Raw genomic sequence first — 26,081 nt, 5'->3', positions numbered from 1 at the left:
ATCACCATGCCCAGCTAATTTTTCTATTTTTTCGTAGAGACAGGGTCATTCATTGTTTTCCAGGCTGGTCTCGAACTCCTGGCCTCAAGTGATCCTTCTGCTTCAGCTTCCCAAAGCGTTGTGATTACAGGTGTATTTGTTTTATATATAAAGCCTAAAAGCTGGAATGACCTAAATACCTAAGAGTTCTTCTGTTAAATTTCCAACAGAATTTAATATGAATGGAATAAATATTTCCAGTGAGATGATGGATAGACAAAACACACCAGTGTTAGCAAAATAGCAAAATTTATATAGCATTAGAGTTGTACTTCAAGAACTAGGATGTCTAATAATATCCAAAGAAAATAAGAAGCTTTCACAGCCATCAAAATAACAGACAACAGTTGATTTTTGGGTTCTCCAAGTTGTCTTAAATAAACAACCACCCACTGGGCTCAGTGACTCAGCCTGTAATCCCAGCACTTGGGAGGCCAAGGTAAATGGACTGCCTGAGCCTGAGGGTTCGAGACCAGCTAGTTGGGCATAGGAGCATGCGCCTGTAGTTCCGGCTACTTGGAAGGCTGAGGTGGTAGAAGGATCGCCGGAACCCTGCAGGTCAACTCAGGAGTGACTGTGAGTCTGCCACTGCACTCCAGCCTGGGTGATGGAGTGAGACTCCAACTCATAAACAAACAAGCAAATAAACAACCATCTACTCATGTTAATATTGTGATTGAGGATTATAGTGCAAAATGCCCAAGCATTTAACAAAAATTCCAAGTAGTAACCATGACCTGATCATTGGTAATAAGATTGTAAAAATATATGCACCCATTTTGTTTTCAGATAACGGGGTAAAATGCACCACAACATGCTTCTTCTTATCAAGTCATTGTCATTTAAACATATACCTGGAATTCAGGCTTATAGGATAGGAGCAAAGAAAGAAGTATTAGATTGTTGTGGAATAATATATGCTTCCAAAAGAAGAAAATGCATACTCTTAGGCTTGTTTAGAGCAGAAATTTAAGTTATTTCAAAGAGCAGCTACAGTGAACACTATTGCTAATTGTGTTGATTTTTGAAGAGGAGCTCACTAGTAGTAAGAAAGATATATTCAGGTTTATTTTGATGCCTATATTTATTTATTTATTGAAAGCAAATGAGGCCGGACTCGGTGGCTCAGTCTGTAATCCTAGCACTTTGGGAGGCCCAGACAAGTGGATTGCCTGAACTTGCGGGTTCAAGACTAGCCCAAGCAACTTGGTGAGACCTCATCTCTACAAAAAATAAAATAGCCTGTTGTGGTAGTTCACTCTTGTAGTTCCAGCTACTTTGACGGCTGAGGCAGAAGGATCTCTGGAGCCTAGCAAGTCCATGCTGGGGTGGCCGTGAGTGTGCCAATGCAATACAGCCTGGGCAACAGAGTGAGACTCTAACTCAAAAAAAAAGCAAATGATAGGCCAGGCACAGTGGCTCACATTTATAATCCCAGCCCTTTGAGAGGCAAAGGCGAAAGAATTGCTTGAGCCCAGGGGTTTGAGAGCAGCCTGGGCAACTTGGCAAGACCTTGTCTCTACAATAAATAAATTTTTTAAAAATTAGCCAGGCATGATGGTGCACACCTGTGGTTTCAGCTACTTGGGAGGCAGAGGCAGAAGGATCACCTGAGCCTAGCAGGTTGAGGCTGCAGTAGCCATGAGGGTGCATCTGTACTCCAGCCTGGGTGACAGAGTAAGTCTCCAACTCAAAAAAAAAGAAAAGAAAAGAAAAGAAAATGATAGTGGGGGTTGGATTTCATGTGTAACCTTTGCAACGGCTTACACCTATAATCCAACACTTTGGGAAGCTGAAGCAGGAGGATCACTTGAGGCCAGGAGTTCAAGACCAGCCTGGGAAACAGTGAGTGACCCTATCTCTACCAAAAAATAGAAAAATTAGCTGGGCATGGTGATGTGTGCCTGTAGTCCCAGCTACTCAGGAGGCTAAGGCAGGAGGATCACTTTAGCCCAGAAGGTTGTAGCTCTGGTAAGCTGTGATTGTGCCACTGCCCTCTAGCCTGGGTAACAGAGTGAAACCCTGTATTAAAAAAAAAATTAGTCTTAAAATGTAAATAAAATATGGAAACTGTCCTCAGAGACCGCACCATTTCTGTTATATTGACCTTGCAGAGGTACTAAAAATCAAAATTACAGCATATGTAATATTTTATATAAATACCTATTATATAATTTTATTTTGAAATTACTTGTGAATTGAAATTTTGCAGAGGAGTTCAGGGACAAATACAAATTCCTTCTTTGCAAGAACTTGAAGGATCTCACGTATTATAATGTGAGATTTTATTTTAATATTTACAGAATTATTATTAAAAAACCATTCAGAAATACAGCAATTCTTCCAGAATTATGGATTATAAATTATCTCAGTATACATTCCATTTATTCTTTATAACTTTTAAAAATTTTTCTATGAAGCTTCAGGTTAAACAGTAGTGAACTAATTGAACGTTAACTTTTTTTTTTTTAGTTAAAACAACAGAAATTTATTTTCTCACAGTTGTGGCAGCTAGAATTCCAAAATCAAGGGGTCAGTAGGACCATGCACCCTCCAAAAATTCTAGGAAATAATTCTTCCTTGCTTCATCCAGCTCTGGTGGCTCCTGGCAATCTTTGGCTTCTAGATGCATTTCTCCCTTCTCTGCTTCTATTTTCACCTGGACTTCTTTCTTGTTTGTCTTTGTGTGTCCTCATCTTGCAGATACCAGTCATTAGGTTTAGGGTCAACTCTAACTCAGTATGACCTCATTTTAACTAATTACATTTGTAAAGACCCTGTTTCCAAGTAAGGCTGCATTCTGAGATTCCAGGCAGACCTGAATTTTCAGGAAACACTACTCAATCCACTGTAGTATGTTTCTAATAGATAACATATAGTTTGAACTTCTTTTTGAAAACACATTCTTTTTTTTTTTTTGAGTTGAAGTCTCACTCTGTTGCCCAGACTGCAGTGCAGTGGCCGCTCCCGGCCACCGTAGCCTCAACCTGCTGGGCTCCGGCGATCCTTCCGCCTCAGCCTTCCAAGTAACCGGAATTACAGGCATGCGCTACCACGCCCGGCTGATTTTTTAATTTATTGTGGAGATGGGGTCTCGCTGCCCAGGCGGGTCTCGAACCCGCGGGCTTTGGCAATCCACTCAACTCAGCCTCCCAAAGGCGCAGGATTACAGGCTGAGCCACCGAGCCCAGCATGAAAACACATGCTTAATTTTTGAACTTTAATAGGTGTATTTAGGCCATTCATATCTAAAGTGTTTGTTTATTTGTTTGTTTGTTTAATTTTTAGGGGATTGTAGTCTCACTCCGTCACCCAGACTGGAGTGCAGTGATATCCTCATGGCCACCCTGGCGTCGACCTGCTGGACTTGGGTGTTCCTTCTACCCCAGCCTTTCAAGTAGCCTGAAATACAGGCATGCACTACCACACCCAGCTAATTTTTTTATTGTAGAGACGAGGTCTCACCAAGTTGTCTGGGCTGGTCTCGAACCCGCGGGCTCCCAAAGTGCTGGGATTACAGGCTGAGCCACTGAGCCCAGCCTAAAGTGTATATTAATACAGTTGAATTCACATCTACCATATTTGTACCTTTTTTCTTTTCATTGTCCTTTTTTTGTTTTCATTTTCTCTTTTTTTCCTGTTTTCCAGGGTTTTAAAAATTTTTTTATTTTAAAGATGTCAGGCACAATTCAAGTTAGCTATACAAGTGTCATTATGCAGGTACCCTTGTTGATAAGGGTGCCCTCCTCGTCCCCCAGCAGATCCCGACTACTGCCAGTCCCACCTCCCCCAGCCCCTAGCAGTTTCCCAGCTACTGCCAATCCTTTTCTTATAGTATTACATTAATTGTTCAAGTTTCACTTATGAGTGAGAATATGTGATACTCAGTTCTTTGTTTCTGTGATAAATCACTCAGTATTGTAAACTAAGTCCATCCAGGTTGCTGTGAAGTTCATAATTTTGTCCTTCTTTATGGCTATGTAGTATTCCATTGTATATATGTACCACATTTTTTTATCTAGTCCTCTTTTGATGGGCAGCACAAGTGGTTCCATGTTTTTGCTATTGTGAACATGCTGCAATAAACAGCATCAACATTTTTTTTGTGTGTGTTGGAGTCTCAGTCTGTCGCCCAGACTAGAGTGCAGTGGCCACTCCTGGCCACCGCAGCCTCGACCTGCTGGGCTCCGGCGATCCTTCCGCCTCAGCCTTCCAAGTAGCCGGAATTACAGGCATGCGCTACCACGCCCGGTTGATTTTTTTATTTATTGTAGAGACGAGGTCTCGCTGCCCAGGCGGGTCTCGAACCCGCGGGCTCAGGCAATCCACTCACCTCAGCCTCCCAAAGGCACGGGATTACAGACTGAGCCACCGAGCCCAGTTTAGCATTAACATTTTTAACCCAGTGTTTTTAGCACTAACTAGGAATAATTGTGATCTGCCTTACCCTCACCCAGCCTCTACTCTAACAAATATTCAATTTTATTAAATTTAATTTTGAAGCTGAAAATAATTTATGTTCTGCTTTTACCAAAAAGACCTGAGTAGTTCACTATTTTTCACCTAAAGGACGTGGTCTTAGTACTCTGTGCAAAGTGTATTTTCTTACAGATTTTATGAAGACAGTGGAAAATAATCTGGTAAAGTATCCTTTAATTTTTTTCAGCCAGCCAAACCAAGCTAAAACCACAGTAGCAAAAATATGAAATTAACTGTTCAAACTTTCTGTTTGTGAAGTAGAGATAAAATGACTTTAGATTATTCAATACTTTAGACACTTTATGATACAAGGACAAATTTCTCGTCATATACTTTACAAGTTTTTATCAAATTCAGTCAGTTAAAGCTTTGAGCCTCCTTTTCCTAGTCAAATTATATAATATATTAAAGTCACTGAAAGTTTGTCTAAACTTATTAATTTCAGTATGCTTTTTCAAATATATTTTAGATACTTTTAAATGACACAGAGCTTTTACATATAAATCAATAATACACATGGAATTTATTAAAATATATCCTGATTGCTCCAGCATTATATGAAAATGGATATTGTAATAGTGCTTTTCCTCTTTGAAAATTTGTCTTTCAGTCAGGTGTGGTGGCTCACGCCTATAATCCCAGCACTTTGGGAAGCCGAGGTGAGAGGATTACCTGAGCCCAGGGGTTTGAGACCAGCCTAGGCAGCTTGGTGAGACCTCATCTCTACAGTAAATCAGGAAAAATTAGCTGGGCGTGGTGGCGCAAGCCTGTAGTTCCAACTACTTGGAAGGCTGAGGCAGAAGAATAGCCTGAGCCCAGTAGGTCGAGGCTGCGGTGGCCGTGAGTGTGCCACTGCACTCCAGCCTGGGCAACAGAGTGAGACTCCAACTCAAAACAAAAAAAAAATTCGTCTTTTATACATGGCCATTACTAATCATGCAAGAATAGGAAAGGGATTTCTCTCTGAGAGCTGTTCTGTTTGTTTTGTTTTGAGTCAGAGTCTCACTCTGTTGCCCAGGCTGGAATGCAATGGCACAATCATAGCTCAGCTTACTGCAGCCTCAGCCTTTTGGCTTAAGCTGTCATCCCACATCTGCCTCTCAAATTGCTGGTTTTGCAGACATGAGCCACCACACCCAACCTAAAAAGTTTCTCTTTAAGATTATGAATGAGCCTGGCTCGGTGGCTCAGCCTGTAATCCCGTACTTTGGGAAGCTGAGGTGAGTGGATTGCCTGAGCCCGCGGGTTTGAGACTTGTCTGGGCAACTTGGCGAGACCTCACCTCTACAGTAAATCAAAAATTAGTCGGGCGTGGTAGTGCACGCCTGTAGTTCCAGCTACTTGGAAGGCTGAGGTGGAAGGATCGCCAGAGCCCAGCAGGTCAAGGCTGCGGTGGCCGGGAGCGGCCACTGCACTCCAGTCTGGGTGACAGAGTGAGACTTCAACTCAAAAAAAAAAAAAAAAATGATTACGAATGAGATGATACTCACTATCACAATTTCTGTTCAACAGTATACCGGAGGTCCTAGCCAGTATGATAAAGCAAGAAAAAGAAGTAAAAGCTATAAAGATTAGAAAGTAAGAAATAGACTGTCTTTATTCATAGATGATATGGTTGTATACTTAGAAAGTCTAAAAAAAACCTGCAGATAAATTATTAGAATGAACAAGTAAGTTTAGCAAGGTTACTGGATTCAAGTTCAGTTTTTTAAAAATGTCCTTGTGTTTCTATATATCATCAACTAGCAGTTAGAAAATTAAATTTCACCGGGCTCGGTGGCTTAGCCTGTAATCCCGCGCCTTTGGGAGGCTGAGGTGAGTGGATTGCCTGAGCCCACGGGTTCGAGACCTGCCTGGGCAACTTGGCGAGACCTCATCTCTACAATAAATCAAAAATTAGCCGGTCGTGGTAGCATGCGCCTGTAGTTCCAGCTACTTGGAAGGCTGAGGCGGAAGGATTGCCGAAGCCCAGCAGGTTGACGCTGCGGTGGCCGAGAGCAGCCACTGCACTCCAGTCTGGGTGACAGAGTGAGACTCCAACTCAAAAAAAAAGAGAAAGGTCTTTGAAATAATGTTGCTGAGTTAATTGGATATCATCAGTATGGGGGTGGGGGACTGTAACCCTACCTCACATCATAGATGAAATGACTGCTGTCTTAGATTTAAATAGGAAAGGCAAAACTGTAAAACTTCTGGAAGAGAATATAGGAGATTATATGTAAGACCTTGGTTTAAGAACTTTTTAAACCAGTTAAATAGAATATAGTAAACAATAAGCATAAAGGAAAATATTTTAAATTGAACTACATTAAAGTTAAAAACCGTTATTTATCAAAAGATACAATAAAACAAGCCGGGCTCGGTGGCTCAGCCTGTAATCTTGCGCCTTTGGGAGGCTGAGGTGGGTGGATTGCCTGAGCCCGCGGGTTCGAGACCTGCCTGGACAGCGAGACCTCATCTCTACAATAAATTAAAAAAAAAAAATCAGCCGGGCGTGGTAGCACATGCCTGTAATTCTGGCTACTCAGAAGGCTGAGGCAGAAGGATCGCCGGAGCCCAGCAGGTCGAGGCTGCGGTGGCCGGGAGCGGCCACTGCACTCCAGTCTGGGCGACCGAGTGAGACTCCAACTCAAAAAAAAAAACAAACCATGATTCAACTATCTGCTGCCTATAAGAAATGCACTTTACCTGTAATGATACATGAAACTAAAGGAATGGGAAAAGATATTCCATGAAAATGGAAACCAAAAGCTAGCAGAAGTAGTTATACCAATATCGATCATACAGACTTTAAGTGAAAAACAGTGATTTTTTTAAAGAAGGCCTTCACTGCTGCGACTTAGACTTCAAAAGGGGCTTGAGTATGCTTAGGCTTCAGAAGAGGCTTGCCTCCAGTGTCCTACGCTGTGGCAAAAAAGGTCTGGTTGGACCCCAGTGAGACCAGTGAAATTGCCAATGCCAATGCCTATCAGCTGATCCAGAAACCGACCAAAGATGGACTGATCAGCCACAAGCGCGACTGTCCATTCCTGGGCTCCATGCCGGAAGAGCACCATGGCCGAACCGGAAGGGCAGGCACGTAGACCTAGGGAATCGAAAGGGGACAGCCAACATGCAGATGCCCGAGAAGGTGACCCGGATGTGGAGGATGAGGATTCTGCACCAGCTGCTCAGAAGATATTGTGAATCAAAGAAGATCGACCACGACATATATCGCAGCGTGGACCTGAAGGGGAATGTTTTCAAGAACAAGTGGATCCTCACAGGGCACATCCACAAGCGGAAGGCAGACAAAGCCCGAGAAGCTTCTAGTGGACTCAGCTGAAGCCTGCAGGTCTAAGACCAAGGAAGCTCGCAAGTGCTGTGAGAGTGCCTGCCCGCCAAAAAGGAGCTCATCAAAGAGGAGACCAAGAAATAAGGTTCCCCTGCCTTTTTCTGTACATAGTGGCCTCGGTGGTTACAGAGATCAATCCTGTAAATAAAACGGACCTTTCTCTGCTTGTCAAAAAGGGGAGGGGCAAAGAAGATCACTGTATAGTAATAAAGAACCAATCCAGCAAGAGGATATAACAATTCTTGATATATAAAAAAGACAGCACCTTCTCTCCATATTGGAGACTATTTCTTTCTGGTTTGTAAACTATCACCAATAAAGCTCTCCTTTTTACTAAAAAATAAAAAATAATTCTTGATATATATGTACCCAACACAGAGCATCTAGATTCATAAAGCAAATATTACTAGATCTAAAAAGAGAGATGTGTCTCAATGGGGAGGAAGATGAATGGATGGATGGTTAGATAGATGGATAGATTGTTACACTAATACAATAATAGTGGGGAACATCAATACCCCACTCTCATTATTAACAGATCATCTAAATAGAAAATCAGCGAAGAAACATTTGGACTATAGCTGGGTATAGTGGCTCATGCCTGTAATCCCAGTACTTTGGGAGGGTGAACCAGGGGGATTGCTTGAGCCCAAGAGTTCGAGACCAGGCTACACAATATAATGAGACCACGTTTCTATAAAAAATAAAATAAGTTAGCCAGGCATGGTGGCACACACCTGTAGTCCCAGCTACTGGGGAGCCTGAGGCGGAAGGATCACCTGAGGCCAGGAGGTCAGGGCTGCAGTAAGCCATGGTTGTGCCACTGCATTCCAGCCTGGCCGACATAATAATAAACAAATAAATAGGACTTAAGGCCAAATGAACCTAACAGGCATTTACAGAACACTTTATCCAACTGCAGAGTATATATTCTTCTCATCAGCACATGGAACATTCTCCAAAATAGACCATATGTTAGGTCAAAAAGTAGGTCTCAACAAATCTTAAAAAATCAAAGTCATAGCCGGGCTCGGTGGCTCAGCCTGTAATCCCGCGCCTTTGGGAGGCTGAGGTGAGTGGATTGCCTGAGCCCGCGGGTTCGAGACCCACCTGGGCAGTGAGACCTCATCTCTACAATAAATTAAAAAATCAGCTGGGCGTGGTAGCACATGCCTGTAATTCCGGCTACTCGGAAGGCTGAGGCGGAAGGATCGCCGGAGCCCAGCAGGTCGAGGCTGCGGTGGCCGGGAGCGGCCACTGCACTCCAGTCTGGGTGACAGAGTGAGACTCTAACTAAAAAAAAAAAAAAAAAAAAAATCAAAGTCATATCAAGTATCTCCTCAGATCATAGTGGAATAAAACTAGAAATCAATACCAAGAGGAACTTCGGAAGCTATAAAAATACATGGAAAGTAAGCCACATGACCCAACAATTGGGTCAATGAAGAAATTAAGATGGAAATCAAAAAATGTATTGAAACAAATGAAAATGGTTACACAACATACCAATACCTGTGGAACAACAGCAAAATCAGTACTAAGAGGGAAGTTCATAGGAACAAATGTCCACATCAGAAAAGTAGAAAGATTTCAAATAAGGAATCTAACAGTGTACTTTAATGAACTAGAAAATCAAGAACAAACCAAATTCAAAATGAGCAGAAGGAAAACAAGAATAAATATCAGAGCAGAACTAAATAAAATAGTTTAAAAAAAATACAAAGGAGCCAAAAAGTTGCTTCTTTGAAAAGAAAAGCAAAATTGATAAACCACTAGCTAGGTTACCCAAGAAAAGAGAAGTCCCAAATAAACATTGTTTCTTGTGTTGTTATAGTAGAGAATTTAAATTTTGATGTAAGGATATGCATTGACCCTTGAACAACACAGGGGTTAAGGGAACCAGCCCCCTCCCCAAAGCAGTAAAAAAATCCATGTGTAGCATCTGACTCCCCAAAAACTTAAGTAATGGCCTACTGTTGACCAGAAGCCTTACTGATAATCTAAACAATAGATTAACTCATATTTTGTGTATGTATTATATGCTGTATTGTCATAAAAAAGTAAGCTAGGCCTGGGTCGGTGGCTCAGTCTGTAATCCTAACACTTTGGGAGGCCAAGGCAAGTGGTTTGCGTGAGCCCACGGGTTCGAGACCTACCTGGGCAACTTGGTGAAACTTCATCTCTACAATAAATAAAAAATTAGCCAGGTGTGGTAGTGTGTGCCTGTAGTTCTGGCTACTTGGAAGGCTGGGGCAGAAGTATCGCCAGAGCCCAGCAGGTCAAGGCTGCAGTGGCCGGGAGCATGCCACTTCACTCCAGCCTGGGTGACAGAGTGAGACTCCAACTCAAAAAAAAAAAGTAAACTAGAGAAAATAAAATATTATTAAGAAAATCCTAAGGAAGAGAAAACATATTTGCTATTCATTGAGTGGAAATAGATCATTATAGAGGCCTTCATCCTTCTTGTCTTCACCTTGAGTAGGCTGAGAAGGAAAAGTAACAGCAGGGGTTGGTTGGTCCTGCTGCCTCAGAGGTGGCAGAGGCAAAAGAGGTGGAGGAGGAAGAAGAGGACACAGGAGAGACAGGCACACTTGGTGTAACTTTTGAAAAAATCTGCACATAGTGAACCCATGCAGTTCAAACCCATGTTGTCCAAGGATCATCTATCAGTCTTTCCAATTTTCTGGTTTTTGTAACTTGTTAAAATGGCTTCTTTACCTGTTTCTCAAAAACATATTCTCCTATATCTTCTTATAATAGTTTTGTAGTTTTAAAAAATTAATTAGACCTTCAATCCATCTTTAAATTACTTTTTTTTTTAATTTAAAAAGACAAGACTTTGCTCTGATACCCAGGTGAGAGTACAATGATGTGATTATAGCTTACTGCAGCCTCAAACTCCGGGACTCAAGTGATTCTCCCACCTCAACTTCCCAAGTAGCTGGGACTACAGGCCCATGCACCTGGCTAGTTTTTTTTTTTTAATTTATAGAGATTAGGTAATGCTATGTTGCCCAGGCTGGACTTGAACTCCTGGCCTCAAGCAGTCCTCCCACCTTGGCTTCCCAAAGTGCTAGACTTACAAGCATAAGCCACCACACTTGACCTGAAATTAATTTTGTGAATGATTTGAGGTAGAGAACTAACTTATTTTCCTCAAATAGCTAATTTTCCCAATTTATTAATAGTTTATCCTTTCCCACTGTTTTGAAAGGCCAATTTTGTTATATACTAAATTTCTATATGTATATATGTGTATATTCATACAAACACACACAGGCATATGTGCCAGACATACATAGACACGTGTGTAGGAATTTAGTAACTGTTAAATACCACACTGTTTAGTTTGATAACTACTAGTACAAATGCCATTTGTCTTTCTCTTTCAAAATTGGTTTAGTCATTCTTGGACATTCTTCTATATAAAACTTTATAATTTAAGAAGATAAGGAAAAAGATTTTCCATCACTGAGGATATTCAGAAAGATAAACTAAGGACTTTGAAAACAGTTTTTAAAAAGGGGGTCTCTGCCGGGCTCGGTGGCTCAGCCTGTAATCCCAGTGTTTTGGGAGGCTGAGGTGAGTGGATTGCATGAGCCCACGGGTTCGAGACCCACCTGGGCAACTTGGCAAGACCTCATCTCTACAATAAATCAAAAAATTAGCCAGGCGTGGTAGCGCGCGCCTATAGTTCCAGCTACTTGGAAGGCTGAGGCAGAATGATCACCGGAGCCCAGCAAGTCGAGGCTGCAGTGGCCAGGAGCAGCCACTGCACTCCAGTCTGGGTGACAGAGTGAGACTCCTACTAAAAAAAAAAAAAAAGGTCTCCAAAAATATCTTGAGAAGTTAGAAATATGACCAGATTATTATTTTGAAAGGGAGTGCATATCTAGTTAATGTTAGGGTTTTTTATGGTTCATTAATCACATTACTCTATTATCTAACATATTAGCCATCTGCCAACATTGTGCGTTTTAATGTATACTGTATATGTATACCTTTGTATGTCTTTTAAGTAATTCATAAATATGTTGAATACAGAAGATGGGAAAAGAGGCTTTTGACACCCTCTAAAAAAATGATCTGGAGGATGATACAGAACCTTTAATGATGTATATTTTGATTTTGATTGACTAGTTCTAAGTTTGCCAAAGTACATAGTTATCCTCAAGAAGAGGCTTAATTAAATACTTAGTTGTAATTTAGTTACAGTATGTCCTCAATAACCCCCCAATTCCCAACAAGGAAATGAAGTTAAATTCAGCATGTTCTGTATCATCCTTGCATTCTTATAAAATACAAATCTTTTGGATGGTCCAGTGGTTTTAACTTCACAAAAACTGGGCTTATGAAGGAGAAGCGATTCAGAAAACACCAATGATAAACTAAAAGTAGGATGTCCTGGCTATGATCCCAGGCCTGTGTGGGACCTTTCCCTTCCCTACTTTCCCTGTGGTATTCGCTCCACTCCGCCCCTTTCACTTCTTTGGATCCACAGTGTCAGAGGAGTTCTGACTGATGCAAACTGGCTTCAGATCCCATAAGCTTACCACTTACTGGCTATGGTACATGGTCCTCACATGTAAAATGGAGACAATCAATAATAGTTTCCTTATCATGGGGTTGTTGTGAGGACTCAGCAAGATCCCTTAAAACTACTCAGGATAGACCAGACGTGGTAGCTCATGCCTGTAATGTGAGCACTTTAGAAGGCAGAGATGAGAGGATTGCCTGAGCTCAGGGGTTCGAGACCAGCCTGGGCAACTTGGCAAGACCTTGTCTCTACAATAAATCAAAAAGTTAGCCAGGCATGATGGCGCATGGCTGTAGTTCCAGCTACTTGGAAGGCTGAGGCAGAAGGATCGTCCAAGCCCAGGAAATCGAGGCTGCAGTGGCCGGGAGCATGCCGCTGCACTCAAGCCTGAGCAACAGAATGAGACTCCAACTGAAAAAAACAAAACAAAACAGGAAAAGCCAGGTATGGTGACACACGCCTATAGCCCCATTTGGGAGACTGAGGCTGGAGGATTGCTTAAAGCCAAGAGTTCAAGTCCACCCTGGGTAACACAGCAAGACCTTGTGTCAAAACAAACATACATGAAAGCAGTGCCTGGCATACTAGTCAGCTGTATTCATTACATGTTAACTATTGTCATCATCAATTCATCAACACATTATTAATAGTTTTTGCTATTAATCAAGACATTTAACTTTTCTAGTCCTTTGTTTTCTCATCTGTAAAACAGCTTGACTTGATTCAGTGATCTCTAATGTTTCTGTTAGCTCATACCGTCTATAATTCTGTCATTTGGGGCTCATATAAGTAGTTCCTCCCTGGGTCTAGGAATGCTTTCTTTCCCTAATTATACTTACTAGATAGAAGGAGCAGTATTGCTTTCCCAGTATATGATGATCTGCTTTCTCAGAAATCCTCTGAAAAAAGAAATGTGTTAAATTTTCCTTGACTAGAGAGGTGTCATTGCTACTATTTATAGCCAGAGAAAAATGGAGAGTGTAATTAATTTATTGGAAGTATTGTGATGAGAGGAAAGGAAATAGCATCAAAGTCCATTAACATTTGCTGGTGGAGAGCAAATATGGAATGATGACAATAATAAAAACTTAATATTTATTGAGCATTTTCTATGTGGGAGGCACTATGCTGGAGTGTATTATCTCATTTAATCTTTGTAATAACCACATTAAGGAAGATATTCTTATTATCTTCATTTTGCAGATGAGGAAACTAAGGCACAGAGAGATTTAAGGAACTTGTTTAACATCACACAGCTAGATGGTGATAGAGTTTAAATTTGAGTATATATAATCTGATTCCAGCATCCATACTCTGAACCATATGCAATATTGTGTTGATTTCAGGTAGAGAATCAGTTGAGTTTAAATAATTTGATGTTTCAAATGAGGAAATATAATTTTTTAACAACTTTATATTTTGAAAACTGACAAACGTGTGAAGAAATTGAAAGACTAAGAAACATACATGCAGGTTTATCAGTTAACATTTTGCTTCATTTAATTTCTCTCTGTATAATGTCTCCTTTTTAAAGAAAGTAACTGGCAGACATCTTGTTGCTCCTAAAACAAGGACAGTCCCCTAGGTATCAATAACACCCTTATCACACACAAGAACTATTACAAGTATAGACAAATTTAATAACCTTTAGTTTGTTTTAGATGAGTCAGATTTCCTTTTAGATCATTGAAATTGTCTTGCTAAAAACAAAAAAAGCTCTTCTTAAGGCATGATTTTTTTCTTCTTCCCAGAAATCATATTCCATGCCCATCAACATTGAATTTCAGCGGAGATATGCAACAATTGTTCTAGAGCTTGAGCAGCTGAACAAAGACCTAAACAAAGTTTTACATAAAGTTCAACAATACTGCTATGAGGTAGGCAATATGTATGAATTTCTTTCCATTTTTTTTTATTTGAAGCTTAATAACTTTTACCTCCACATTTTAGGAAATCCAAACTAAGTCAATATCTTCATATGGTCCTTTAGCAGAACTATATTTTATATATACTTTTACTCCTCACAGCAGCAGTGCTGAAGAGTGCTTTATACACAGAGAGCTGTCAATTCTGAGTTTTTGGTTCAAATTTACAAGTAACATAGCTCTCCAAAAAAATTTAGAAAATCCAGGAAAATAATTACTCTTAAGTCTATTACAAACACCATATTTTGGTTTATTTCTCCTTAGTCTTTTGTCTGTTTGTTCTTTACAATACATACATTTTCTCACAAAGTTCTGATCATGCTAGATATACAATTTTGTTTCCTCCCCTTTTAAACTTTCCATTAGAGCTATGAATTCTTGAATTTCAAGTATATGAATTGCAGGGTTATTTGTGAATTATCATTTATATATGATTACATAGACAAATGAGGGTATTTCAACAGTTTCACCTAAAATTTGAGTTTCTTAACTAAAGGGTAAGCATTAAATGATTTGGGTGAGTTTAGAATGCTCCTACATTTGCATTCTTTGAGGTCGTGTGTTTCCAGGAAAGCCACCTCTATTTTGCGGTATGAGATTCCTAAACATAGGTAAATCTCAAAGATCTGCTGTAGGTGATATTATCGATCTACTTAACTTGAACCAAGGGCGGTGAACTGTAGTTACCTATAACTAAACTCTTAGCATAGTTTGCTCATTTGTTGAGCCCATCTACTATCATTCATTTTTATTTTCCTGGTAGTTGTCAGCCACCCACATAACAAAATGCGTTGTTCTAGTAAATTGATTTTCTCCCTGAACTGGAGAATGAACCCTGTGGTATTAGATTGGAATTGGAAGAGTCAGTATGAATTCATGGTTTGTTTGTTTTTATAATATAGGTATAGGTAACTGGATGTTTGCTGAGAAGCAATGACACCAGCATAGCAAAAGAACACACCTAGCATCCAATTCTTGGTTACTAAGCACTGTTCTCCAATAAGAGAGAACAGAGCTCCTTGAAAAAGAGATTGATTCCTGATCTAGGGCAGAGAAAGAAGAGTCTAGACCATCCTATTATGCCAAGGAAGTAAAATGTGCTCCCAGAATAATGGGAACATGTCAAAAGGAGCCAGCTTAACAGGATTCCCACTGGCCAAATAAGAGCTTCAGAATAAATAAATACAGTAAGAGATTATAACCCATGGAATAAGAGTGAGAAGAACACCATTTGCTGACCACCATAGTAATAATTGATAGAAACAAGAATTGTCAATAGATGCTAAAACTGGTGGGTAAAAGCTTAATAACAAATAGGATCTTTATATAGCTTCAAAGTATCTCTCCACAGATACTTAGGAATTACAAAGGGGAAATCCTTTTGTGGGAAAATCTGGCAGGCAATTAATTATTTAACCAAGTGATCAAAGATAATATCACCAGTAATAGAACAGTTCACCATCGTGTGCCTTCTAATAATGATGCACAGAGAAGAACTTTAACATAATTTTTGTGGTATTCTAGCCAAAGATACATATCTTCAGTCTAATCATACAGACAAACCCACAGTGAGAGATTATTATACAAAATAATTGACCAATATTCTTTTAAAATATCTAGAAAATACAAACGAGTATTTAGGAGTAAAGAGACATAGTATTTGCAACTTATTCTCAAACGATTAAGGGAAAAAATTATATATACACAAACAGAGCGATCAAATGGCAAATCAAAGGTAGTAAAATGTAAAAAGTAAATCTGAGTAAAGGGTTATCAAGAGTTCTTTGTCATCCGGGCTCGGTGACTTATCCTATAATCCCAGCACTTTGGGAGGCTGAGGCAAGTGGATTGCCTGAGCCTTTGGGTTTGAGACCAGCCCGGGCAACTTGGCAAGTTCACATCTCTACAATAAATCAAAAATTAGCTGGGCATGGTGGCATGTGTCTGTAGTTCCGGCTACTTAGAAGGCTGAGGTGGAAGGATTGCTGAAGCCCAGCCGGTTGACCCTGGGGTGGCTGTGAGTGTGCCACTGCACTCCAGCCTAGGTGATAGAGTGAGGCTCCAACTGAAAAAAAAAAAAGAGTTCTTTGTCCTAGTCTTTAACTTTTTAAAGAAGTTTAAAGTTACATCAAAATTGAATTAGGAAAAATAGAAAACAAATCAGAAAAAAGCTGTCAAAGAAAACTTCTAAGGTGAGTATCACTATAGTTATAAATGCTAGTTTTGTAAAAAAAAAATAAATCTGAAAACAGGACACAAACACACAAATTAAGCATGGCCTTTTGAATGTGCATCTCCTGTTTCAATCATCTGCATTCAGCTTGCTCCAGACCAGGGACTCCAGCCTGCAGATCAGCCCACAGATATGAGACGAAGGTGTGAGGAAGAAGCACAGGAAATTGTTCGACATGCAAATTCCTCAACAGGACAGCCCTGTGTAGAAAATGAAAATCTGACAGATTTAATCTCCAGGCTTACAGCTATTTTGTTACAAATCAAGGTAACTTTTAGAGAAAATATCTTCTTAATTTGATACTAGGCAACCTATGCTGATTTATTACTAAGAAATTATAATCCATACATTATGTCAGGTATTTTATATCTTATATTTAAGCTATAATTCAATTAAATTTTGAAATTTTTTTCCCTTTAGTGTCTAGCAGAAGGAGGAGACCTGAATTCCTTTGAATTCAAATCACTTACAGATTCATTAAATGATATCAAGAGTACAATAGATGCTTCTAATATCAGGTAATTCATTAGGTACACCTTAATCATTTTTACATTAAGTTCATGTGATTTTCAGTGTAAGTTTCAATAATTATGCGTATTGTGAAGTATTCATGCTTTTATCCTTTAAATATATATATATATTTGTTTGTTTGTTTGTTTGCATTGGAGTCTCACTGTACCCAGGCTGGAGGGCAGTGGCATGCTCCCAGCCACCGCAGCCTCGACCTTCTGGGCTCAGGCGATCCTTCCGCCTCAGCCTTCCAAGTAGCTGGAACTACAGGCACATGCCACCATGACCGGCTAATTTTTTATTTATTGTAGAGATGAGGTCTCTCCAAGTTGCCCAGGTAGATCTCACACCTGTGGGTACAGGCAGTCCTCTCACTTCGGCCTCCCAAAATACTAGAACTATAGGCGTGAGCCACCATGCCCGCCTTAAATATATTTTAAAAGAGTTTTTAATTATAGCCCATCTAGTGACAGAATTGAATTTTCACATGGATTTTTTTTATATAAAGGAATCAAGAGACATAATATGTAGGTCTGTGGTTAGCATGGAGGTTCAACTTAAAAGTGAGGTTTTCCCAACCAAAGAGAGGCTCATCTTCTCTTTCCAGCATGTCTGGGCTCCTTTACTCCTTTAGAGCCTCCTTTTGAAACCACCACTTAAATAGAATTATGGCTGATGTATAAGAGTTTTAGGCCGGGTTCGGTGGCTCAGCCTGTAATCCCAGCACTTTGGGAGGCCGAGGTGAGTGGATTGCCTGAGCCTACGGGTTTGAGACCTGCCTGGGCAACTTGGCGAGACCTCATCTCTACTATAAATCAAAAAATGAGCCGGGCGTGGTAGCATGCGCCTGTAGTTCCAGCTACTTGGAAGGCTGAGGCGGAAGGATTGCTGGAGCCCAGCAGATCGAGGCTGCAGTGGCCAGGAGCGGCCACTGCACTCCAGTCTGGGCAACAGAGTGAGACTCCAACTCAAAAAAAAAAAAAAGAGTTTTATTCCTTCCCTAGGTCATTATCTTAGCTATTTTCTAACTAAAATTTAGCTCTTCCTTTTTAAAAATTGTTTTTTTTAATTTTTAAAGATACAGTAGTTAACCATGTTTCTTCTTTCTTTAGTTGCTTTCAGAATAATGTAGAAATCCATGTTGCACATATTCAGAGTGGCCTGAGCCAGATGGGAAACTTACATGCCTTTGCAGCAAATAACACCAACAGAGACTGAGTAGAAGATTTCATTATTCCAACTGCATAGGACATTGTTTTTGAGAAGTTATTTTCCTTTATATAGGCTTCCAACACCAAATAACCTAACTCTTGGAAAATAAGGGAAACTTAAATCTCCAAATAAGGCATTTTAATATACTGTACTGCTTCTTAAACCAGCATCGCTGACCAGCATTATATTTATTTTTCTTTTGTTATTCAGATGCAGTAGCATTGCTTATGTTACATATGTTTATTAGCAAATCTTTTAAAACTGAAAATGTCTGAACATAATACAATTTCATGGAAAAATATGTTGACCATTTTTTTTAACGTGCATGAATTCAACCCAGCACCTGTAGACAACTACTGCAATGGAGAACATGAAGAAACGTGGTCTTTTTATTCATATTGGTGGCAATGTGAAAATTCCATTTGGAAAATACAACTCCAGTTGATTTAGTTGATCACCCTCTCAGTCTTCAAAAGATAACATCATGATGTGTGGGAAGTCCTAGTTTTAAGGAAGCCACTGAAATATAGATGGAAGATATGGACTTTACAAGTATATATGATATATACTTGCAATGTGACATGGTTCTATAGATCATTTTATAATAATATTTTAATTTATCATAATTTATATAAAAGAAACCTTTTTTGTTTGTCTGTCGAAAAAAAATGAAGGAATAAGAAAAAAACATAACTACAAAATGCTAAATTTCAGCAAGTGGGTTTGGCATGTCTTTTCCCGTTGATTCAGGCCAAAAAGTGCTATTGTTAGGAAATTTATTTTAAAAAAAGACTGATACACTATTTTCATATTTTTTTGTTTATTTGCACAACTTTTAAACCAGATTACTGGTTAAAATCCAACAGTACACAATTTATAAGGTAAAAAGATTTTATAAGGAAAACAAATATAATAACCAGTGCTGTGAAATGCAGAAGAAAGGTTTTTTGTTTTTTTGTTTTTCTTTTTTAAGGAAAACCCTGCCTAAAATGTTAATTTTGTACAAAGTGTGTATTTGGAATTTTCTGTTTTAATATAGAATATTATAAAGTCAAAATATAATAAATTGTTTCCAGATTTGGAGTTTAAGATATAGCTGTAGAGATGGTTTTTGATTCTTTTAGATGTCTCATAAAATGAGACTTTTTATATGTTAATGTATGATAAGACTGAAACAAGATTATTTTCCATTTGAAATTTTTGTATAGTTTAAAAATGCTTCTGTATTCTTTGTTGATATTGTGCCACTGCAAAACTTTAGCGCAGAGTTTATATTTAGCTAAACTGTTATGTTAATTAAGAAATGCATAAATCTTCTATTCTTAATATTTGTAATTCTAAATAAATTGATCTATGAAAATTACTACTGTTTACATTTTTATTTACTGAATACAAGTTGATAACTATTGCTTGTTTCACAAATTTTTAAGAATTGTAATTTCCACCAAGTTATATTCTTAGAGGAAGCAGTACAGACGTATCACCAAGTCATTTTGAAGGACAGTACCATCCAGTATTAGTTCAGCAAGGGGTTTTTTCCACGGGTGAGTACCTCTCAGTAGAAACTCTCAGCAAGTAAGTTATTTGGCCTGGTACAGACCTAGTGAAAGGTTGATTTTTTTTTTTTTTTTTTTTAATGTGTTCAGGCGATCCTTCTGCCTCAGCCTTCCAAGTAGCTGGAAAGGTTGATTTCACTATCTCCTGCCTAGAATTGGGTGAGCATAGTTTACATTTTTTCTTTTACATTTCTTAGGGCTCTCTTGTCTTCAGTTGTTCCTCATTTTATACATATTTAATTAAGCACCATTTGTTTTCAGTGCCATTATGTGTTGATAGCAGGGACTGTGCCTAAGAATATAGTTGGTTTTTATTTCTGTTTAGGGAAGAAGAAATCTGTATTTTTCTTTTTTTTTTTAAGCACTTTATTTTATTTTATTTTATTTGAGTTGGAGTCTCACTCTGTCGCCCAGACTGGAGTGCAGTGGCTGCTCCCAGCCACCGCAGCCTCGACCTGCCGGGCTCCGGCGATCCTTCCGCCTCAGCCTTCCAAGTAGCCGGAATTACAGGCATGCGTAAGTACGCCCAGCTGATTTTTTGATTTATTGTAGAGATGAGGTCTCGCTGCCCAGGCGGGTCTCGAACCCGCTGGCTCAGGCAATCCACTCACCTCAGCCTCCCAAATGCGCGGGATTACAGGCTGAGCCACCGAGCCCGGCTGAAATCTGTATTTTTCAAAGGAGTCACTTTGGTCACTTGTACATAGATCTGAATGATGGGCTACTGCTTAACACACTTTTGGAGCTCTGAAGAAAGCTTTCAAAGCCAGAGTGAGCTAACAGGCAAGCATATACATGGCTTTATTTATATAGATTTGGTTCTGAATTCCTTTAAGCTAGCTCCAAAAGTCATATTTACTTGTTACCATTGAGAATCTACAAAAAGATTTGCCCATTAGATTTTTTTCTCTTGACCCACGCGCCTCTCTCCATCTTCATTACCACCACCACTCGCTGCCCAGCTGCCATCATCACTAGCCTGGAACACTGCAGTCGCCTCCTAAATTATCTCCCAGCATCTATTCCGCTTTCCTCAAATGCAGCCATGATATTTAAAATTTTTTTTTTTTATGTTTATTTTTTGGTGTGTAAGTAGAAATTTATTGGAAGATAGAAAAGCTCCCTGGCAGTGGGAACGGACCCAAAAGAGAGTTGACCTGCCAGTGATTTTTTTAAATGCAGAATTGGTCGTGTTATTCCCCCATCTATAAATACCTTTAAAGTCTTCATATGACTTTCAGAACACATTCAGAACTCTTTTACATGACCTATGAAGCCATGCGTGAATGGTCTAGCCTCTGTTCCCTGCCCTCTTATCTTAGGTAACTCCTGATCATCTATAGGTCTTACCTTCAGCATCATTTTGTCAAGTTCCTTGACCACAACACACCTCCTGTTACAGTGTTTCCAGGTCATGTACCTCTCTTTCCAGCACTTGTCACATTTGCAATTTTATATTTCTTGGAGATCTTTTGTTTCCATACTGGCCTCTTTGCTGCAAGAGGGGAGGGGCTGTTTCTGTTTTTACTCACCATTTTATTTCCAGGTCTTGATAAAGAACCTGTTCATAGGCGCCAAACAAATATTTGTGAAATGAATGAACAAATGAGAGTTTCAAAAAAGCTCTAAGAAATAGTTGTGTTCTTGGAATAAGAGAATGGTCTTCCATGATGACTTCTTCAATGAGACAATATTCACTGGTATCTAGTAATTTTGATTTGGGGATTGCTTTTACACCTATCACATTACTGTATCGTTAGTCCTGACTAAAAAGACCAGTCCAATATAGAAGGCACTATACTGTGGTGGACAAGTGGGGGGGCTGAGTTAGTCCTAGGCTTGAATCCTGGCCATGCCATTTACAAGCTCTGTGATTGCGAACCACTACTTAGATAAAGTTTCCTGATCCTTAAAATGGGAAGAATGGTCCCTATGGTATATGGTAGGTATGAGGATTCAATATATACCGCCTATAACGCATTTAGCAGCTAGGGCCTCTTAGTGTATGAGAGTTGCAGGCTACTTCTATTCTCAGAAGATCTTACAATTTTAAAAAATTTTAAATGTAACAACAGGATTTAAATATTTGTAGATGTTTTAAATTGTTCACTGAGGAAATAGACCATAAGACAATATCAATGCAGTAATGCAATTAATAAGCTAATTATGAAATTTAGTTTTAAGTGTGATTCTTTTTTTTTTTTTTTAGTTGGAGTCTCACTCTGTCACCCAGACTGGAGTGCAGTGGCCGCCAGGCCTCCGACCCTGACTGTGGCTCCCGTGATCCTTCCACCTCAGCCTTCCGAGTAACCGAAATTACAGGCACGCGCTACCATGCCCGGCTGATTTTTTGATTTATTGTAGAGATGAGGTCTCGCCAACTTGCCCAGGTGGGTCTCGAACCCGCGGACTCAGGCAGTCCACTCACCTCGGCCTCCCAAAGCACGGGATTACAGGCTGAGCCACCGATCCCGGCTGACAGTTTTCAAAGAGTTCAGAAGTCCAGTTTGCCACTAAAGCCAGAGCTATGTTCTCTTGACTGCTTTTAGTCATGGATTTGCTACTCTGAAAAATACAAACAACTTGAATAACATCTCTGTGAAAATCAGGGCAACTGGCATGTATAATCTCTAAGACATTCAGCATAGTTCAGGCTCTTCCTATAACCATCAAGACATAATGTCCTGGCCCCAGTCATGGCTTCCTTTGAGCCTACTTTAAAGCAACATTTACAGAGAAACCTCGCCTATGGTTACTCATATACAAATCATTTCCTTTGGCTTTAAGGAGTTTGAAAACCCTCAAAATAGCAATATAATATATTAATTGATCCTAGACTAACTTAGAAACAGTCATTTACATACATTGAGAATTATAAATTTAGAATGAGAACTCTCCCAAAACCTAAATATTCAATACATATTACTAAACTTTGAGCAAGCAAAGATATACTTTTAACCAGTGTATTAAGCTGTCTAAAAGAATTCATTTAAATAGAAATTACGTTGAAACAGTTTAGAAAAACATTTAATAATTCACTAAAGTTGCAAAGGAAGTACAATAACAAGTGCTAAGGGTAAGCTGGAGTAATCGAAGTAACAGGTGCAAAATCATGATTAGAGAAAGTTTTAGACTTCAGAAAGGGGAGTCTTGAGTGTTTTGAAAAAGATATTCATTTGGTCTAAAACTGAAAGGAATGATTTTGAGACAGAAGCATATATTGTGAGTAGTTGACCTAAAGATTTGCACAGCTGTCCTGTAGGCTAAAGATGATGTCAGTTATCTGGAAGAGTAACTAAATTTTTTTTTTTTGAGTTGGAGTCTCACTCTGTTGCCCAGACTGGAGTGCAGTGGCCGCTCCCGGCCACCGCAGCCTCGACCTGCGGGCTCCGGTGATCCTTCCGCCTCAGCCTTCCGAGTAGCCGGAATTACAGGCATGCTACCACGCCCGACTAATTTTTTTGATTTATTATAGAGATGAGGTCTCGCCTGCCCAGGCGGGTCTCGAACCCGCGGGCTCAGGCAATCCACTCACCTCAGCCTCCCAAAGGCGCGGGATTACAGGCTGAGCCACTGAGCCCGGCTACTAAATAGTTTTTATAATTTAGTAGCAACTGGAGGCTACTACAGGGAGTAATTTTTTTAAAAAATTAAAATAGAGATGGGGGTTTTGCTATGTTGCCCTGGCTAGTCTTGAACTCCTGACCTCAAGTGATCTTCCTGCCTTGGCCTTCAAAAGTGCTGAGACTACAGATATGAGCCACCATTCCTGGCCATCAGTGAATAATTTTCAAAAAGTAGCTGAGGATTTAGAGGCAGGGGAACTCTTGAAATAATCTGGATCTGGAGTCACTGGAACTGTGATTGAATGTAAAGATGACAGGACAATTTTTTAAAGTAATAAATCTTCGTGATAGGATGAGGGTTGAAGACCATGTTTAAGGTTATAACCCTGGAGGGACCATGAGAAGATGGTAGCTGTCAAGCACATGGGGAAATTGAGTCAAGCTGGGGGTACTTTGGAAGAAGATAATGAATTCTGAACACTCAGGCCACAAAATAAGACAGGCCTGGCAAGAAAGCGCAGGGATATGGACCAAATTAAATATGCAGACTTGGAGACACAAGTAAAAATACCAGAACTCCTGCCAGGGGTAAGGGGTGGTAAAAGATTCATTGAAAAAGGGAGGGGGACCTTCAAACATAAGAGGTGACTGTCAAAACCATCATCAAGGTTAACAAAGACATGTCCTTAACACAGACATCAGGAAGGGCAGTATTCTGATGTGTCCTCCACACTGTCAGTCACAGCTCCTGAGCTTATCCTGAATTCTCCCAGAATCCTCAAAAGTTACCAAAGGCAGAAAAGATGTGTTCCTCCCATGAGTCCAGCTTTGAACCAATGTTTTCAGAGAGAGGGGAATAGGTTTCAAAACTCTGACTTTGGGAGCTAGAGTCAGAGGTGCCCCCTCCAACCCTGTTTGGATCCGGCAGGCAGTTCACATCGACCTCAAGAGGCAGCTGGGGCTTCAAACATTTCGCTTCAGTGCCAGGAGTAGAGTGGTTGAGGAAGATCTCTGGCCTAGCTGAAGGTTGGCAGGATTTCCCACTCTGGCGCCGCGACTTGGCACGCCTGTTCTGGAACCACACCTGGAAGAGGGGAGGAAGAGACTGCTTTGGGTGGGAGTTCTTATGCTACCCTTATGGTCAGTTTATATAATAATAAGTTCCAGTTTAACATCCCCCTGCTCCCTGTTCCAGAGCCTGAAGGTCTTCAAAAAGCACCTGGGTTCCAGAGCACCTCACCATTCCCCGATGCAAAACTGGAATACTGTCTAGCTTCATCCCTTACTTAGGGACATTTTCATGGAAAATAGGGACATAGAAATAAAAGCTTAGAGTTCTTAGCAAAAACATGCTACTGTACTTAAAGACAATAGGCATTAAAATTGTTTAGGAAAAAAATAGCTTTTGAAAGTCTGTACTCTTTTTTTTTTTTTTTTAGTTGGAAAAAAATGGTTTTTGAAAGTCTGTACTCTTTTTTTTTTTTCGCCCAGACTGAAGTGCAGTGGCCGCTCCCGGCCACCGCAGCCTCAACCTGCTGGGCTCCGGCGATCCTTCCGCCTCAGCCTTCCGAGTAGCTGGAACCACAGGCGCGCGCTACCACGCCCGGCCAGTTTTTGACTTATTGTAGAGATGAGGTCTCACCAAGTTGCCCAGGCGGGTCTCGAACCCGTGGTCTCAGGCAATTCACTCACCTCTGCCTCCCAAAGGCGCGGGATTACAGGCTGAGCCACGGAGCCCGGCTGAAAGTCTGTACTCTTGTCAAACTAATCAAGGGGATATTTTGCTCAGCGAACTTCACCTCTGTGAATACATTTTCCTGCTCACTATTTCCCCCCAAATACAGTGTCCAACTCATACCACCTGTTGAAACTGACAGCTGCATGACCGCCAGGGGTGCAGAGAAAGAAAGTCCATTCTTTCCCGGTGTGGAAATGACAGCTCCTGCTTAAAACTACCCTTGGACGCAGCCCGCGGTACACCGACTAACAAGCAAGAAGGCAAGCCTCTCGCTCCCAACTGCAAATTCCAACCTAAATCACTCCGGACAGTAAGCACAGCTTGCACTTGATTTTGCAAGCTGTGGCAAGCTCCAGATGCTTCAAGATTTACCCCAAGATGCCACCTCCTTTCGCACCAACATCTCAGAACCAATGCTTGCCAAGAGAGTGGCCTGGGGCTGAGTAACGGCGAGCCGCCCTACGGAGCTACGGTTCCCAAACTCAAAGCCAGAGGGGACACCCAATGGCGCCTCATCTGTGTCTTCTACCTGGATAAGGAGAAAGTGTGAAAACACCCACTTCCCACCGGGAATTGCTTTCTGGCCATCTCAAGGAAACAGCCAGCCGCCTCGGGCCCCACATAATAAGCATAAGAGATGCGTTACTGGGCGCACGCCTGAAGCACTTCCCTGAAGCCTCAAACCGTCCTCTGCCACAGATGCTGAGGTCAGCCCCATTTCAGTCTAGAACGCCGCGGCCCAGAGGAAGCAACCTGCCCACGGGGGGCACCGGGCGTGGCCCGGGGAGCCGCGGGGGCCCGGCGGGCTCGCCGCCTCCCCTCCAGGGCGCGCCCGGGACGCGGCGGGCCTCTCACCTGGATCCTGGACTCGGGGAGCAGGGTGAGCGCCGCCAGACGCTCGCGCAGGTGGATGTCGGGGTACATGGTGCGGCGGAAGACGAGCTCCAGCAGC

General features: G+C 40.7%; 2 protein-coding genes and 1 pseudogene across 5 annotated transcripts in view; 2 read left to right on the top strand and 1 right to left on the bottom strand.

Moving 5' to 3' along the window:
• LIN9 (lin-9 DREAM MuvB core complex component) overlaps positions 1-19,632 on the top strand; it is a 94,646-nt gene extending 75,014 nt beyond the window's left edge. For all 4 annotated transcript variants that reach the window (XM_008060660.1, XM_008060659.1, XM_008060658.1 and 1 more), the window contains 4 exons: positions 14,141-14,266; positions 16,635-16,814; positions 16,968-17,065; positions 18,170-19,632. In XM_008060660.1, coding sequence (XP_008058851.1) covers positions 14,141-14,266; positions 16,635-16,814; positions 16,968-17,065; positions 18,170-18,275 — 510 coding nt within the window. In that variant the 3' untranslated portion in view covers positions 18,276-19,632. The remainder of the gene's footprint in view (positions 1-14,140; positions 14,267-16,634; positions 16,815-16,967; positions 17,066-18,169) is intronic.
• LOC110595846 lies at positions 7,382-8,000 on the top strand (annotated as a pseudogene).
• Positions 19,633-23,665: 4,033 nt separating the features above from the next.
• MIXL1 (Mix paired-like homeobox) overlaps positions 23,666-26,081 on the bottom strand; it is a 4,130-nt gene continuing 1,714 nt past the window's right edge. The window contains exons 3-4 of the mRNA XM_021713709.1: positions 25,985-26,080; positions 23,666-24,475 (exon numbers count right to left, since the gene is read on the bottom strand). Coding sequence (XP_021569384.1) covers positions 24,170-24,475; positions 25,985-26,080 — 402 coding nt within the window. The 3' untranslated portion in view covers positions 23,666-24,169. The remainder of the gene's footprint in view (positions 24,476-25,984; position 26,081) is intronic.

Source organism: Carlito syrichta, unplaced genomic scaffold (genome assembly GCF_000164805.1).
Source record: "Carlito syrichta isolate Samal-C Ts95f unplaced genomic scaffold, Tarsius_syrichta-2.0.1 Scaffold304687, whole genome shotgun sequence".
NCBI classification, from domain to species: domain Eukaryota; kingdom Metazoa; phylum Chordata; class Mammalia; order Primates; family Tarsiidae; genus Carlito; species Carlito syrichta.
Note: the sequence above shows the minus strand (reverse complement) of the source record. Positions and strands in the feature narration are given on the sequence as shown.